This window comes from Python bivittatus, unplaced genomic scaffold, assembly GCF_059951505.1.
Source record: "Python bivittatus isolate LINGU-HERP-01145 unplaced genomic scaffold, Pbiv_v1 ctg000410_np1212, whole genome shotgun sequence".
NCBI classification, from domain to species: domain Eukaryota; kingdom Metazoa; phylum Chordata; class Lepidosauria; order Squamata; family Pythonidae; genus Python; species Python bivittatus.
Genome location: NW_028277067.1, coordinates 7,048,460 through 7,062,999, shown reverse-complemented (window position 1 = coordinate 7,062,999; position 14,540 = coordinate 7,048,460). Strand labels below are relative to the sequence as shown.

At 41.3% G+C, this 14,540-nt stretch overlaps 1 protein-coding gene across 1 annotated transcript; it reads left to right on the top strand.

Annotated features, from left to right (window-relative positions):
• Window positions 1–3,997: 3,997 nt before the first annotated feature.
• On the top strand, window positions 3,998–13,944 carry LOC103063330 (keratin, type I cytoskeletal 42-like). The gene is made up of 8 exons (XM_088143284.1): window positions 3,998–4,513; window positions 6,396–6,478; window positions 6,586–6,742; window positions 7,696–7,857; window positions 7,952–8,077; window positions 10,480–10,700; window positions 11,415–11,455; window positions 13,808–13,944. Exons 1-8 carry the CDS (start codon window positions 3,998–4,000, stop codon window positions 13,942–13,944), a joined length of 1,443 nt encoding a protein of 480 aa, XP_087999410.1.
• Window positions 13,945–14,540: the final 596 nt, after the last annotated feature.

The window sequence follows — 14,540 nt, the reverse complement described above, 5'->3', positions numbered from 1 at the left end:
GGAGGAAGATACTGCATCTGGAAATGCGTGGCTCCAGTATGAACTGAGAGTGCTTGGGGGGCTACGTGCATGGGAAAAGGTAAGCTGCAGATTTCCCACACTTGCTGTAGACCAAAATAGCTGCAGGTGTTCTGGCTGACAAAACTTTACAAAGTCACCTGCAGCTATTTTATAATCAACAAGCAGAGGAGCTCACAGTTGAAATCAATAGGAGAGATTCCAGGGCAAGTTTCAGATGGTAAAGTTTCTTTCTGGCAGTTGAAGCCCCTTGGATACAGCTGTTGTCTGGTTGTATTCTCTGGTTCAAAGGAAGTACTGAGCTTGCCAGGATGGCAAATATAGCTTGTAGGCAACCCCAGTGGTAGCCCTAAACCAGCTGCCAGTACCTGGCACCCTAGGTGAAAACATGCAATCATTGTTCTCTTCAAATATGTATTTATTTTTTCCTTTCAGGCTTTGGCACCCTACTTAACTTGGTGCCCTAGGTAATTGCTAGGTTCACTTATATGGGCTGGCCACCTCTGGTCAAGATATGAAAGTACTAAAGGTGGTTAAGCTGTCACCAATGTTGTTCTGACACTTGTTTGTTCTCAGGTAGACTTCTGTATGTTGTATGTTCTCAGCTTAGCTGGCTTTGGTCAGCTCTGATTGCAGGAGTCACATTACTGAGAAGCTAGAATCTCCAGAGTAGATGGTCCTATCCAAGGTGCCTCAGCAGGCAGTTCTGTGCTTCTCCATCACTCTGCCTTCTTGCATTTGACATAATACTGTACTAGCAATGCTTTCAGTCAAGACTCCAGATCAGGGCTTGAGACTGAAAGAGCAGTGGGCATGATTCTGTCTTGCCTTTGGTACTAGGACCTGATACTTCAGAGTCAGTTATGCCTGGTTTTCTAGATCTGTTCCTAGTCCTTTTCTTCTGATGAGGGTTCATATGTCAGGGATATGATAACAGAGCACTGTTTGTGAACATGCCTTACTGAAGCACACTCTAGAATTACAAAGCAAGAAATTAATAGAATTCATTGGTTTTTCTCTCCCCCACCCCACTTGGGTTCTTGTGATGCTGGCATCATTGGATATATTGAGAAACAATGGATGATGTAAAAACACATAGAAGCTTCATCAACGAGGGGATTTGAACCCAAAGATCTCTAGCCTTAGTCTGATACTCTAAGGCAGCCAACTAAAGCTGTGGCCTTCAGTTGTGTATTGGTGAGAGGTGATGGGAGTTGTAATTCAACATACCTGGAAAGGGTCAGGTTGAAAAAAGCGAATGAAAACTTAGTGAAAACTCTTCGGTGTAAATTGTTTCTACATTTCCCGGGTCAGAAGAAGAAGAAGCTCAAAAACATACTTTCTTTGATAAAAATGCTGGAAATGAGCATAAGAAGTTATGTGCAAATCAGTAAAAATCCAATAGATTTCACTGTCTCTGTTAGTGGGACAATATTCTGACATGTCTTTGATGATGATGATGATAAGAAAAATCTGTAAAAAGTTCCTTTTTTATGCAATTTTCCTAATAATATGAAGCTTTTCTACAAAACCCTCCACAATATACGTAGTTTGTAATATAAATTCCCCCTCCTTTATTTTAACGTAAATGTCTTTGATATTATTTTTAATATGGAGATTTCCTGATGCGAGTTATTTCAATGTAAATTTACCATCAGCAATTCATTTTCAAAATATACCTTCCTATCCTTGTGTACACTTTTCTGACATGTTTTTGTGGGCATCTTTCAGAAAGAAAGAGTGTTTGGGGGCAGGGTTTTGTCTGGAGATAAAAGGTCAGGGATAGACTTTGGTCAACGCTGTATTCCATGTTGCAGCAGATTCTGCTTTGGTGGAGTGCTGTGCTTCTTGCTAAAAGAAATTTGTAACATTTTTGATCGGAGTTCGTCCTCTCTTTCCCATCCAGTCCCCAAATGTTCTTGGATACAATTAGGAAGAAAAGACTCAGAATTAGGGATGCCAAATTCTCCAGTGAAAGTTGAGTTGCCCATTGTGTTGGAGCACCACAAAATCCAGATGCTGCTATTGCTAAGGAAGTTTTCAAAATTCAGAAAGAGGTAAATAAGACCATCATGGCTCACCTTTTAACTGTGACACATCTGGATGAGATAGAAACTCAGTGTGGTAATGATGAATAACCCTTAGCACAGCTGTCATGAGCTTGAAGAATCAACTCTGCTTTGCATTTTCCAACCCCGCCCCCTTTCACATTTGTGCATATCAGGCACAACTTTCACAGACATAGGCACTTCTCTGCAACACCTTTATTTCAGGAAATAATTTGAATGGAAAGGTACAACTTTCCACCAGCAAGCATTAATGCAAGAGCCATTTACATTATTCATTTGTGCTCTTTTATGAATTAAGGATCAGGCCATCAGGGACTGACAACCTCTTCAGGACACTGTCACGGTTATCCTATGTTATGCAAAGTTGCAAGTGCTCCCCCCATTTTTTAAAAAATTATATTTTCCTTTAAAAACCTTATGAGATCTCACACATTACTATTATGGGATCTCACAGATGTCACTAGGCCTGAGGAACTTGTGTTTCCACTCTACCCTCTATTCTATAAAGCAGTGTTTCTCAACCTCGGCAACTTTAAGATGCGTGGACTTCAACTCTCAGAATTCCCCAGCCAGCTTGCTGGCTAGGGAATTCTGGGAGTTGAAGTCCACGCATCTTAAAGTTGCCGAGGTTGAGAAACACTGTTTTAAGTCAAAGATGGGGAGTCAAAGATGGCTCTCCAAATATGCAGAACTGCACTCCCACCAGTTCTATCCAGCATAGCCAACCATCAGCAATATTCCATACATCTGGATGATCACAGGGTCTCTACCCCTCATTAACTGAAAGTGTTTAAATCTGAAACTTTACCCATAGAAAGGGATTTTAAACATCTAATTGTTTGCAGTCTTTCCTTACACTTTCCCTATTGTTAAAAGTATATTTGGAAATAGTCACTTCATAGAATGATAGAAGGAAAGGGTTAGAAGACAACTTGCAAATCATTTAGTCCAACTCCCAGTACAAGGATAAATCCCTTCTCTAAATAGGGATGAATGTAACATCTGTAGATATCCTGAAAAGTTTGGGCCAGGAAATAGTTTACCTCCACTTTAGCAAATCTGGAGATCAGATTCTGGAATGTGCTCTGGTTATCGGAATATCTAAACATATTCTGTAATTACTCATTGGTAAGAAGCATGCAACCTGTTTAGGCACACTTGAATGCCATTATTTTCCTGTATTGTAAGAATTTGCATTGGAAACCAATAACCCATTTATACAGAACCATTTTCCCTTCCCACATATAGGCTGTGATCCTTAGAAGACTCCTGTCCTCACTTTTCATGGTTACTTGCCTTGAAAAGAAGACTCACTATCAACTGGCAATTGCACCCCTTACATATATGAGTTTGTCGTTGAATGTACATGAACAGGAGCAATTTGTAAAGTCTGCAATCTATAAAGCAGCCTTCAGAACTCTCAACATTCCAGATTTTGTACAGTAACAGCAAAGAGCCTAAAGGGCTTTCTGTAGACTCTCCTTTCTGATGTGATGGTTTCCCCTTTGCGAAACTTTGCATTTTCATTGTCTTTCTCGGGGTGCATTTCACATATAAAATTCCACCATGTTCAACTGCACCCTTGAGCAATGCTAGTCCTGTTTCTAAGACATACTTGAGTGTTCACTTGGGAACCGAAAGGGAAATACAAAACCACCTTTTGTAGGACAAGGTGTATCTGCAGGAAAGAGACAAATGGATGAATAGGTCACTGAGAAAAAAAGCAGAAGCTGGCTTTGATGTCAGAGATGATGAAAGCTCTGGGGAATGCAAGAAAAAGAAAAGGCCTTTGACATAACGCCCCCAAGTTGGGAATAAAAGCAGCCTGGAATGAGAGACAGCTCTTACTTTTTCAGCCTTTTTAGAACTTAGCAGAGCAGTAACTTGAGGTGGCTCCATTCCTTGGCAAGATGTCTACCATCATCAGGCACTACACTACCATGTCCTCCTCCTCTGTGAAGGGACCTGTAGGTTTTAGTGGGGAAAAGCTGGTCCATCTTGGTAGAGGTTGCCGAGCCTCAAGCAGTCATGGTGGGGCTAGTGGCATTTCTGGCGCCACTACTCACTGTGTCTCCGGGATTGGAAACACCCTTGGTGGTGGCTATGGGGGCATTAACTACTGCAACAGCTTTACTGGTGGCCTGGGGGGAGGCCTTGGTGGGGGCTTTAGTGGAAGCTTTGGAGGAGGATTTACTGGTGGCTTTATGGGTAGAAGTGGAAGTGATATCCTTCTGGCCGGGGGTGAGAAGGAAACCATGCAGAACCTCAATGACCGCCTGGCTGCCTACCTGGACAAGGTGCGGGCATTGGAGGAAGCCAATACCAGCCTGGAGGTCAAGATCAAGGAGTGGTACCAGAAGCAGGAACCTGGTCCAGACTGTGACTACAGCCCCTATTTCAGGACAATTGAGGACCTGAGGAGCAAGGTATGGCAAGGACATTTCAAGGGGATCCATAAAGAAAAACATGTCAGTCCTCTGATTGTAGAAAGCCCACAGGCAAATTAATTGCTACATGAGGAGAGAGGGCCAATGCTTTTCTCATTAATCTCCATTTTTATTCCTTCCCATTCAGATTCATTCAGGACAAAGCATTCCTTTCCACTGTAGATGTTAAATGGCTAGTCTTTCTAGTGTAATATCATCAAATAGGTGTTATGAATGAGTCAATAGATTTGGACAAAGGTGGTCTTCGTGCAGAAAAGATATAGCCTGTTTATCCCACTGTTGTGTTATTCTGGTCTCTGTAAATCTGTGCAATGCAAAACTGTCTTCACTTATCCTAACGTATTATTGATTCAGTTTGTTTCTAGTCAACTCTGAGATGATTTATTTGAAATCTGCAAAAAATCTGCTTACATTTTTGTGTTTGTTTTCTCGTTCATAACATGCATACGTTTCCAATAAATTGTTTTGGATGTAATGCAATATTGTTCACACTTCCTCTTATATACAGTAAGTTTATTTGTGCCTGCTTTTTCTGGATATATACCCATTTTTGTGAACAGTTTGGGGACTTGCAAACTATCTTGTAAAGTCCAGAAATATGTACTGTAGATTTTCACAAAGCAGTGCATTTTGGGTTACATACACATTTGGTTTGTGTGTATATCATTGAAACATATATTGAAGTTTTCTCCCTCATTCCTACTCAATATGCTAATTCAGTAGTTAAGTTTTATTTCAGACTTTTAAAAATATTTCAGAAATTTCATAATCCTAGAAAAGCATAAAAAATAAACTTTGTTCATTATAGGGGAAGGTAGAAAAAAAATTATGTCTGAAGTCCAACTAAAAGTGGGACTGATGGAGTGAAGAGAAGAAAGAAGGTGGGCAAGGCATCAAGGGAGGGATAAAGAATATTTATGGGTAAATATAGGTATCTCACAGTGAACAAATCTTAGTTTGGGAGTGTGGGTCTTGATTATCCACTATAGACTGTAGTACAGGCAACTAAACGAGAGTTACTTATGCCCTGAAACAATCTGCTGATATGGAAAGCTAACTTTGATTGCTTTCGCATGATCCATTAAATTTTAAAACTTGAAATCTTTTAAGATGCTTTGTTACTCAGCTAGAAAATCTATGTGGCACCTTAATCCTCTAGCAACATTTCTTGAAAATACCTTGGCAAAGTGTTCAGTGGCCTTGCAGGGAAATGCAGTTTGGTGCAGGAAAAATTGGGCAAGTGCTTCTTCTCCCTGCCACTGCATACCCTTCTCCTGGATATTCAGCATTTATGCTACAGCAGAAAACTAAAAGCGTCTTGCATTTGGGTAAGGCATGTTATTAGTTTCTGTAGATTAGCAATTTGTAGGGTTCCATTAAAAAATATTATCATATTGGACAAGTGCTAAAGATTTCTCTACATTTAGCTCTGTTAATTCAGCTCCAGGCATCACAGTGTCTTGTCGTCTAAAGGGAAAGTCAACTCTGGGGACCAGGGAGGTGGAACAAAGGAGGGGTTTTCACAAATGGGGTGGCATCAATCTTGCAGCTCCAGAAGAAATGTTGTGAATTGCTTTCAAGGTGTTGCCTCTGAAGTAGCAAGTGAACCCAAAGCTAATAGCTTAGCTTGCTGATAAGACTTACACTAAGCCTATGATGTTGATTTTGGATGGTTATAACCACAATAGAAACTCTACTCTACTCAGCACTCTAAAGAGCTGAGAAGGATTGTAGCTACTCTGTGGTGAGGGACAGGTACTCTACATGCACAGATATTTCAAATGTGAAGGTATCCCTGCAGAAATGCTATCTGGGAGAAAAATATTTTTATTCTAATCAGCCATTTCTATGCTCTTTTCAGATTCTTTCTGCCACAGTTGAGAATGCCGGTGTCCTCTTACAGATTGATAATGCAAAGTTGACTGCTGATGATTTCAAAATCAAGTAAGTCTTTGGTGGTTTGCCATCAAGGCCATCACATCATGATGGGAACAGTGTGACACATATTGTCTTTCCCAACTTTTCCTTTTACTTATCCCTTCTGATTATAGGCTTGAGACAGAACAGGCATTGCGCAAGAATGTTGAATCTGACATCAATGGCTTGCGCAATGTTCTAGATGACCTAACCTCAACCAGAATTCACCTAGAAAAGGATCTTGAACTTCTCACTGAGGAGTTGCTTCACTTGAAGAAGAATCACGAAGAGGTAAGGGAATCCCATTGTCACCATCACATAGCACACACATTAATAAAATGGGGAGTGTGAGCTTGCAACTAGTTTATACTTTATGATAATCCAGCAAAGTATTTGGACCCGTTGCAAAGATTTCATGAATAGAACATACAGCAGATAGTGCCCCAATGAGAAGTTTGGGCCACAACTGTTGAACAGTCAAGTGCACACCATCTTTGGATTTGTGATCTCATTTGCCAAACCACAGGCTTAGGCCTGATTCACACATGTACATGACACACTTGATTTGCCTGTGCTTGACTCTTGTTTACTTGATTGCAGCAACCCAAGTGTGTGTTCTGATGCCACTGAAGTGGACTGTGCTTCATTGTATTTTATCTGCATCACCTCATTCACAAGCAAGTTATCAAATATTGAACCTGCATGTGTGAATTGCATATAGATCCTAAATTTAAATAAGCAGTCCCACTATGAATTCAGTGGATGCATAGTTCAACTGTATGTTAAATGGAGAAGTATTTCTTTCAGTCTGTCCCAAATATCCTACCACCCAGCTTCATAAGATGACCCCAGGTTCTACTTTTTTTGAGAGAGAGAAGAAATACAGGTCTTCTGTCCAATTTTTCTAAACTGCAAACTGCTGTGCATGTCTAACATGTCCATGCTTGATGGCCATTAACTAACCCTAACCCTAACCCTAACATTACTTGCTAATACTGAGGTAAAATTTTCTTTGTTTTTATCTTGTTTGCCACCCAGAGTTTCTTGGATAGATGGGTGCCCAAGTAAATTGGATTAATAAATAAATTAAATAAAAAAATAAATACCATGCTGGATTGAAATTTAGAGGCACTCCATGCTAAGTAAAGTAACCAATATGACTACTTTTAGGAATAGATACCAATGTTTCCAACTGATATCATCCAGGACAACTGGAGTACTTTCCTTCTGTATTTCTCTAACAGGAAATGAGGCTTCTTCGAAGCCAGATGGGTGGAGAAATCACTGTGGAAATGGATGCTGCTCCTGGTGTGGACCTGACGAAGATCCTAGCAGAGATGCGTGAACAGTATGAGAACCTGGCAGAGAAGAACCGCAGAGATGCTGAGCAGTGGTTCTTCACCAAGGTAGGGACTTCCTTGGGATGAACATACTTTCTGGAAAGCAGGTTGACTCTTTTGATACATGCACCATGACATTTCAGTATCCCTTTCCTAACAGACCGAAGAGCTGAATCGCGAAGTTGCCATCAATACAGAGCAACTGCAGAGTGGCAAATCTGAAGTCATCGAACTGCGACGCACCCTCCAAGGCTTGGAGATAAACCTGCAGGCCCAGCTTAGCACGGTATAGGAATTGGACTGCCTTTGTTTTGCCCTCTCTATCTGCTAAATAAGAAGACTGTTGTAGAACATAGATTTCTGGTTTACGGAGAGCACAGAAACACCCTTCTTTCTTCCCAGAGGTGCTCCGTATTCCAGTGCTGAAAGCTGCCTTTTCTCTTGTGAATGAAACTGCTTTTTTTCTACTGCATTAGCACCCTGTTGAGCATTCAGCTGATTTTATTGCTGAAGGTGATACAGGGTTATACCCTAAAGTTGCTGCTCTCTGTTACACATCTTTTTGTTACTCCAAAGCCTTCCTGGCTTCCCAATCTAAACAAGCCTCAGGGGAGGAATTCCTTTATGACATATTCCCTAAGGATGCAGTCCTAGTGTGGGAATCCAGGGAAGCTGCGGCCAGCCCTATAAGGTAGATCAGACTAAGAAACTAATGCCATGTAGATCAGAACTACTTTTATTGTAACAGCTATGTGTCATGGGTTCTTCTTCTTCTTTTTTTCCAAACAGTACCCAGTTTTGATTTACACAGACTCAAAAGGACCAAAAAGCAGTGGACCCTAGATACCTGGGTTGTTATGTCTCCCTATAAGGGTTAGGGAGGTTTTTTATTTACAACACTATCCAAGATATAGAAATGATATATACCAACATATGTGTGTGAGTTCTTTCTATAACTATTATCTTAGCTATTTACTAAACAATTTTCTCTGCACTATGTTCTACTGTTGCTATTACTATACACTATACTATTACTTCTACTACTAAGCTATAGTCCACCACTACTGTTACTAGTATATTGTTTCTGTTGCTCCTTTACTACTACTATTAGTAGTATGCAACAGTGTCGTGCTCTTACAGATCCAAGTCTCTCTCTCTCCCTCTGGGATTTCTCCTCCTCCTCCTCCTCCTCCTCCTCCTCCTCCTCCTCCTCCTCCTCCTCCTTCTTCTCCTTCTCCTCCTCAGCTTGTAGACCTCTTGCATCTTTTTTTTCATCGTGCTTTGTCTTGCTTGGTTGCTATACGTCCTTTCCTCTCGTTTGGACCTTCAGCACCTGCTTTCATGTGGTGGCTGCTGCTGCTTCAAAACCACGCATGTCTCCTCTGTTCTCCTCTCCCACCTGTTCCAAGATTACAGCTTTATTGGCCCCTCTGCCGTGCTGATGCAGGGGAGAAGGCTCAGGTAGGAGGGGAGGGAGGCCGCACAGGTGCCTGCAATTCTTTCTCCACAGCCTGCTCTTCCACACGCTAGTAACAGAATCTTGCAAGTCTGAATGTGCTTCCCCCTCCCTCACCTTATCTTTGTGTGAACTAGAGAGGGGCCTGTCTGAGATATTTTCTCAAATTAGCTTCTTGGAATGGGCTCAAGCCCTGCTTATCTGGCCATTGCCTTGGTAGCGGCTCTTCTTCCTGTTCTCCAAGGGCATTCCCTCTTTCCTCTACAGCTGCAGACCATGGAAAGTTGACCAGGGTATGAATGCTGGGACATTCTCACATGCTCTTTGCCACTTCATAGCTAAATAGCTACCAGAATGTCAAACTCCTCTCAAGAAAACGTCATCCACATTCTCTTCTCTTTTGAATTGAGCTTCAAAAGTCAATTCTTTCTTATCAAACTGAATGACAATGGGTGGGAAAAATGTGGCAGTTTTTTCTGCCTAACCCTTATTTGTAACTATTGTACATGTAAGAAAGATACATTTTTGACAATGACATCAACATACATGCAAGAGCCTCTTAGTTTCTATAGATAAATTGTTTTCAAAGAGTCCCCTGAGGACCGCTGTGAATAAGCTATCAAGGGCAGACAAACTTCTTGGGTGGGGAGGACACCTTTCCTTCCATGATTCATGTTCTCTTAGGTAATGCAGCAGGAAATCTTGGTAGGGTCTTACACTGGGCTGACACATTGTGCTAAGCTAGAGGTGGGCAACTGTTTTAGGCTGAGGGTATACTTGGCCTTTGAGTGACATGCTGGGAGTCAAACTCCCAAAGGAGACAAGGCTATGACAAAGAAGCAGGTAAGGGTAGGACAGAAATAATGCCATTTTAATTTTAAAAAAGTTAAATTAAAACAGATCAAGAAAATACAGATAATGTGAAGAATGTTCTCATTCTCTTGTAATGATGATGAAAACCTAGTGGCTCTGGCAGCTGTATACAATAGTGGGGGGGGGGGGGGTTGCATACAGTTTTGGAGTCTCTGTCACACCATTATTTTGCTAACCCATAATGAGGTTGGTCTGCTTTTGGTTTACTGCAATATCTGTACCCAACCACTGAGGTCAATAAATCATAGTTTATGACCTAGTGTTTTGTGTTGCTTAGCCAGGCTGCTATGGCTTGTTCATCAAAAGATGGAGTTTATATCCTTTTTTAACACTGACTCTGATTCCTCCCCTTTTCCCAGAAAGCAGCACTGGAAGGGACTTTAGCAGACATAGAATCTCGCTATGGTATTCAGCTTGCCCAGATCCAGGCTCTGATTATCAATGTGGAAGAGGAGTTGGCCATCTTGAGATGTGATATGGAGCGCCAGAACCATGAGTATAAAATACTCCTTGATGTCAAGACACGTCTGGAACAGGAGATTGCCACCTACCGTCGTCTGCTGGAGGGAGAGGAAGCTTAGTAGGTCAAAAGAGTTCTATCATTCGGACTTAAAATGGCTAATAGGGAAAATTGGATGAAGGTCAGAAATCCACCAGAGTAAATATCCTAGGGTTCCTGAAAGATATTTTAGTGCCTGAATGGGACTGACAATAATTATTTAAGATTATTTTTGTTGCCATTCCATTATTTCAAACTTTTGTTAGTGCATGTTGTTGATACAGTAAGTTGGGCTATTGTGGTTCAAGTGGCTGTAAATCAAGTACAATTAAGGACAAAGGTGGTGCTAGAACAGAAGATCTTATTCCCCATCCTATGCCTTTACTAGTCTACTAATTTCAGCCACAGCTGAAAATGTAATGATTATAACCAATGTAGTTCAGGACTCTGAAATACTTCCTGTAATTTTATTATAAAGAAAATTATTATGAATTAAATCAGACTTGGTTCAAGTGTCATTGTTTCCTTCTTATTAAAGACTAGCAACTTTGGCAATCACTTCTACATTTGATGTATTGTCGAAGGCTTTCACGGCCGGCATACTGCTCCTGTCTGTGCTCCTGCACTCTGAAGATGCCGGTCACAGGTGCTGGCGAAACGTTAGGAAACAAGACTTCAAGACCACGGCCACACAGCCCGGAAGACCCACACCAGCCATCACTTCTACATTTGTTTTATTGCATTGCTATTTTTTATGTTCCTCTAATGGATCTTATTTTTTTTCTTTTCATGTAGTATTTCTTCCCAGTACTCATCAGCCATAGCTAACCGAGAGGGTAAGGATCTATTGGAATTCTGTTATTTAATCAGTCTCTTGCCTGAATCTATTTTAGTTTTAGAAGATCCCTTCTTGAAGCATCTAGAGCTGCAAAATAAACAGACAAGATGATGGTTCAGTTCTTGGACCCAAACCTCCCCATACCTCCTTCCTGCTCCAGCTCCAAACCGGGTTGCTTGCCGTTTGTGAAAGTCATGTCCTTACAACATTGTCTCTATCCCAGGGCCAGCCTACCACTAAGGCAGGCTGAGTCTGGAAAAAAGCAATCTGCTGGGAAACCAGCACTTCCCAGTCTTTAGGCCAATATTGTGTGTTGCATGGAGAGGAGCCTAAGGCAGGTAAGACCGCCCACTTCCATCCAGCCATGGTTCAGTGTTGCTCGACCCTGTCAACTTTAAGATGTATGGACTTCAACTCCCATAATTCCCTGGCTGGGGAATTCTAGAAGTTGAAGTCCACACGTCTTGAAGTTGTCAAGGTTGAGAAACACTGGTCTAAGAGAACAGATCCCCCCTGCCTGCAGCCAATTTTTTTTTTTTTTTTGCTGTGGTAGAAATCCCTATTGGCAACTTCTGCAGTTTCACACCATGGGGATCCTGGCCCCTCTGCTCTGCAGCAGAGGGGCTGCAGGAGATGGTCTGCCTGTCTGCTGCAGCTCCAGCTGCGCTGCCATTATTGCTGCAGGCTTTCATGCTCCATGCTTTCTAGCTGGCTCTGTGCAGCCATGGATGGCTTTTAGCGCAGGATCCATGCTTGCAAGCAAACAGAATTCCCTTCCTGCTCCTCATTCTACAAACAGGTGCTGGAGAAACTGCTGCCCCCCCCCCCCCCCATGGGAGGTGGCAATTTTGCTGGCTTTGTTTCCAAGTCACGGCAAGTCAAGTTTTTTCCAAGCAACAAGCTGTTCACCTGATTTGAGGACAGGAGGGAAAGATATCGCAGTGGATATGGGAAGATCTCCAAGTTGATTAAAGTATTGACTTTCAAATGGCTTTCAATGATAGGCCTTTAAAAAGGGATTGCAACATAAGTTGGCTCACAACCATGCCTATTACGACTGTTTTCTCTTTCAGTAAAATTCTAAAGGCGCAGTTGTATGGCCTCTGAAAGTATGCACCAGGGGCCATTGGATTCTCCAGGTTTGCCCCTTTGAGCAGATCTGTCTTTGAATCCCCCCTCTCAGACTAGATGTATTTGCAGACCTTACCTCTCCCATATCAGAGCTCTGACAGTGGTAGAAGAAAAAGGAAGACGACCAGACTGGATGCACAGTTGATGGTTGATCAACAGGATCAAAGCCCACCTGGTCCTCCTTAAACTTTAGCTTTGCAACTAGTGTAAATAACTTCTCTCCATGGCTTGGAACAGGAAGACATTTTTAAAAGGAAGACTCAGTGAGGATACACACACACACACACAGAGGAAGACATTTTTAAAAGGAAGACACAAATATTCCATATATATATATATATATATATATATATATATATATATATATATATACACACACACACACACACACACATTTTCATGTCAGTTGGGCTGATGCCAGAGATGTGTTGAGAAACTGAGAAGACCTGTCATTGGAGTATTCTACAAAAAGCAACAGGATTGCTTTGCCTGAGAAAAATAGAGAGGGTTAAGTGAAAAATAGAAAGAAAGGGGGGGGAAAGCCATATTAGAAAAATTAGAAAAAGTCCGATAAGATGGATCCCTGTTGCAGATATTAAAACATTCTGCCACAGTCATTGCTGGGAGTGAATTTGGGGTGGTGTTCTCACTGGATCCAACAAGCTAATTCTAGCAAGCTCATCCTCCTTTGCTTTAACCTGTTTATTATTATTTTTTTAACTAAACAGTCTGGCAAAAGTACTGCTAGACTGGAAGTCTGCTGCGTAAAGCAAATAGATAGAGGGAGCCTCCTTCCCACCCCCAGGGAGCAAATAGATTATGCTGGGCTACTCATCCTTAGTTCCAGGTGTGCAAAAGGTACCCAAAAGTTATCTAGCTATTGAATAACAGCATAAAGGCCTTAGAAACCAGCTCCATTCTCTGTAGGCAAAGCTGTATTCCTGCAATCAACACCTGATGTTTTAAAAGCCAGTTCCTCTCAACACTGAGCTCTGAATCAATGCAGAGCATTGTCTTTTCTTTCCAAGTGATAAAACATTCATACAGAATTGCTCTGAAAAAGAAAGTGCTTGGGTGAAATATTAGTCTTGCTACCTTTTTTCTGAAAATCCTGTTTAGTTGGGTGCTGGAGAAGAGAGTAGCAGATGGTGGATTCTGTTCCACTTTTCTGTTTTCCTTTTTGCAATTAAGTTTTGATTCCTCCTCTGTCTCCCTGCAGGATCCATAACCACCCGTCAGATCCGCACAATTATTGAGGAGATAAAAGATGGAAAAGTGATCTCGTCCCGTGAACGAGTTCATGTCTCTGGGAATGAAGCCCACACGGTGGACTTACCAGCTTTTCCTTCTTTGTGAAGCTCCTCTTATTGCTAGGCTCCTGCTCAGTTCTTTTCCATCTACAGTTTGAACTTTCTTTGGTTTAATGCACAAGCTCTAATAAAGCTTTATTTTCCTCCACTTCATTTAAAGAAAATGACATCTATTTAACAAATTCCTTGAGTTTTTAAAGATCATCTTCTTGCTAAGGCAGCTGACAGAGTAAAGTACTAAAACAGAATTTCTTAAAATGGGGGAAAGTTTATAGGGAACTGTTGTCTCTCTTGTATCATCTTCAGCCTTTTGAAACCAAGAGGAACAAGGAGTCATGTGTATTTATAGCATCTATAGCTGCTTCTATCTTCTATTATCTTTCAGTAATTAAGTTTGATTCATTGAGTTCCATATCATGACACTGACTTATAAAGTTCTTGATGACTGGGTTGGATAACCAGCAAGGAAATATTTATGAATGTGAGAGGATGAAACAGAAAGAAATAGACTAACTATATGTTCTTAATTACAGCAACATACCAGAATCATAATATTAATCATAATTTTTTTTTTTTTTGCCTAAAATGCCCCAGTTAAAACCACTCTCTTCCAATTCATCAATTTAAAGTTTTAGTTCAACC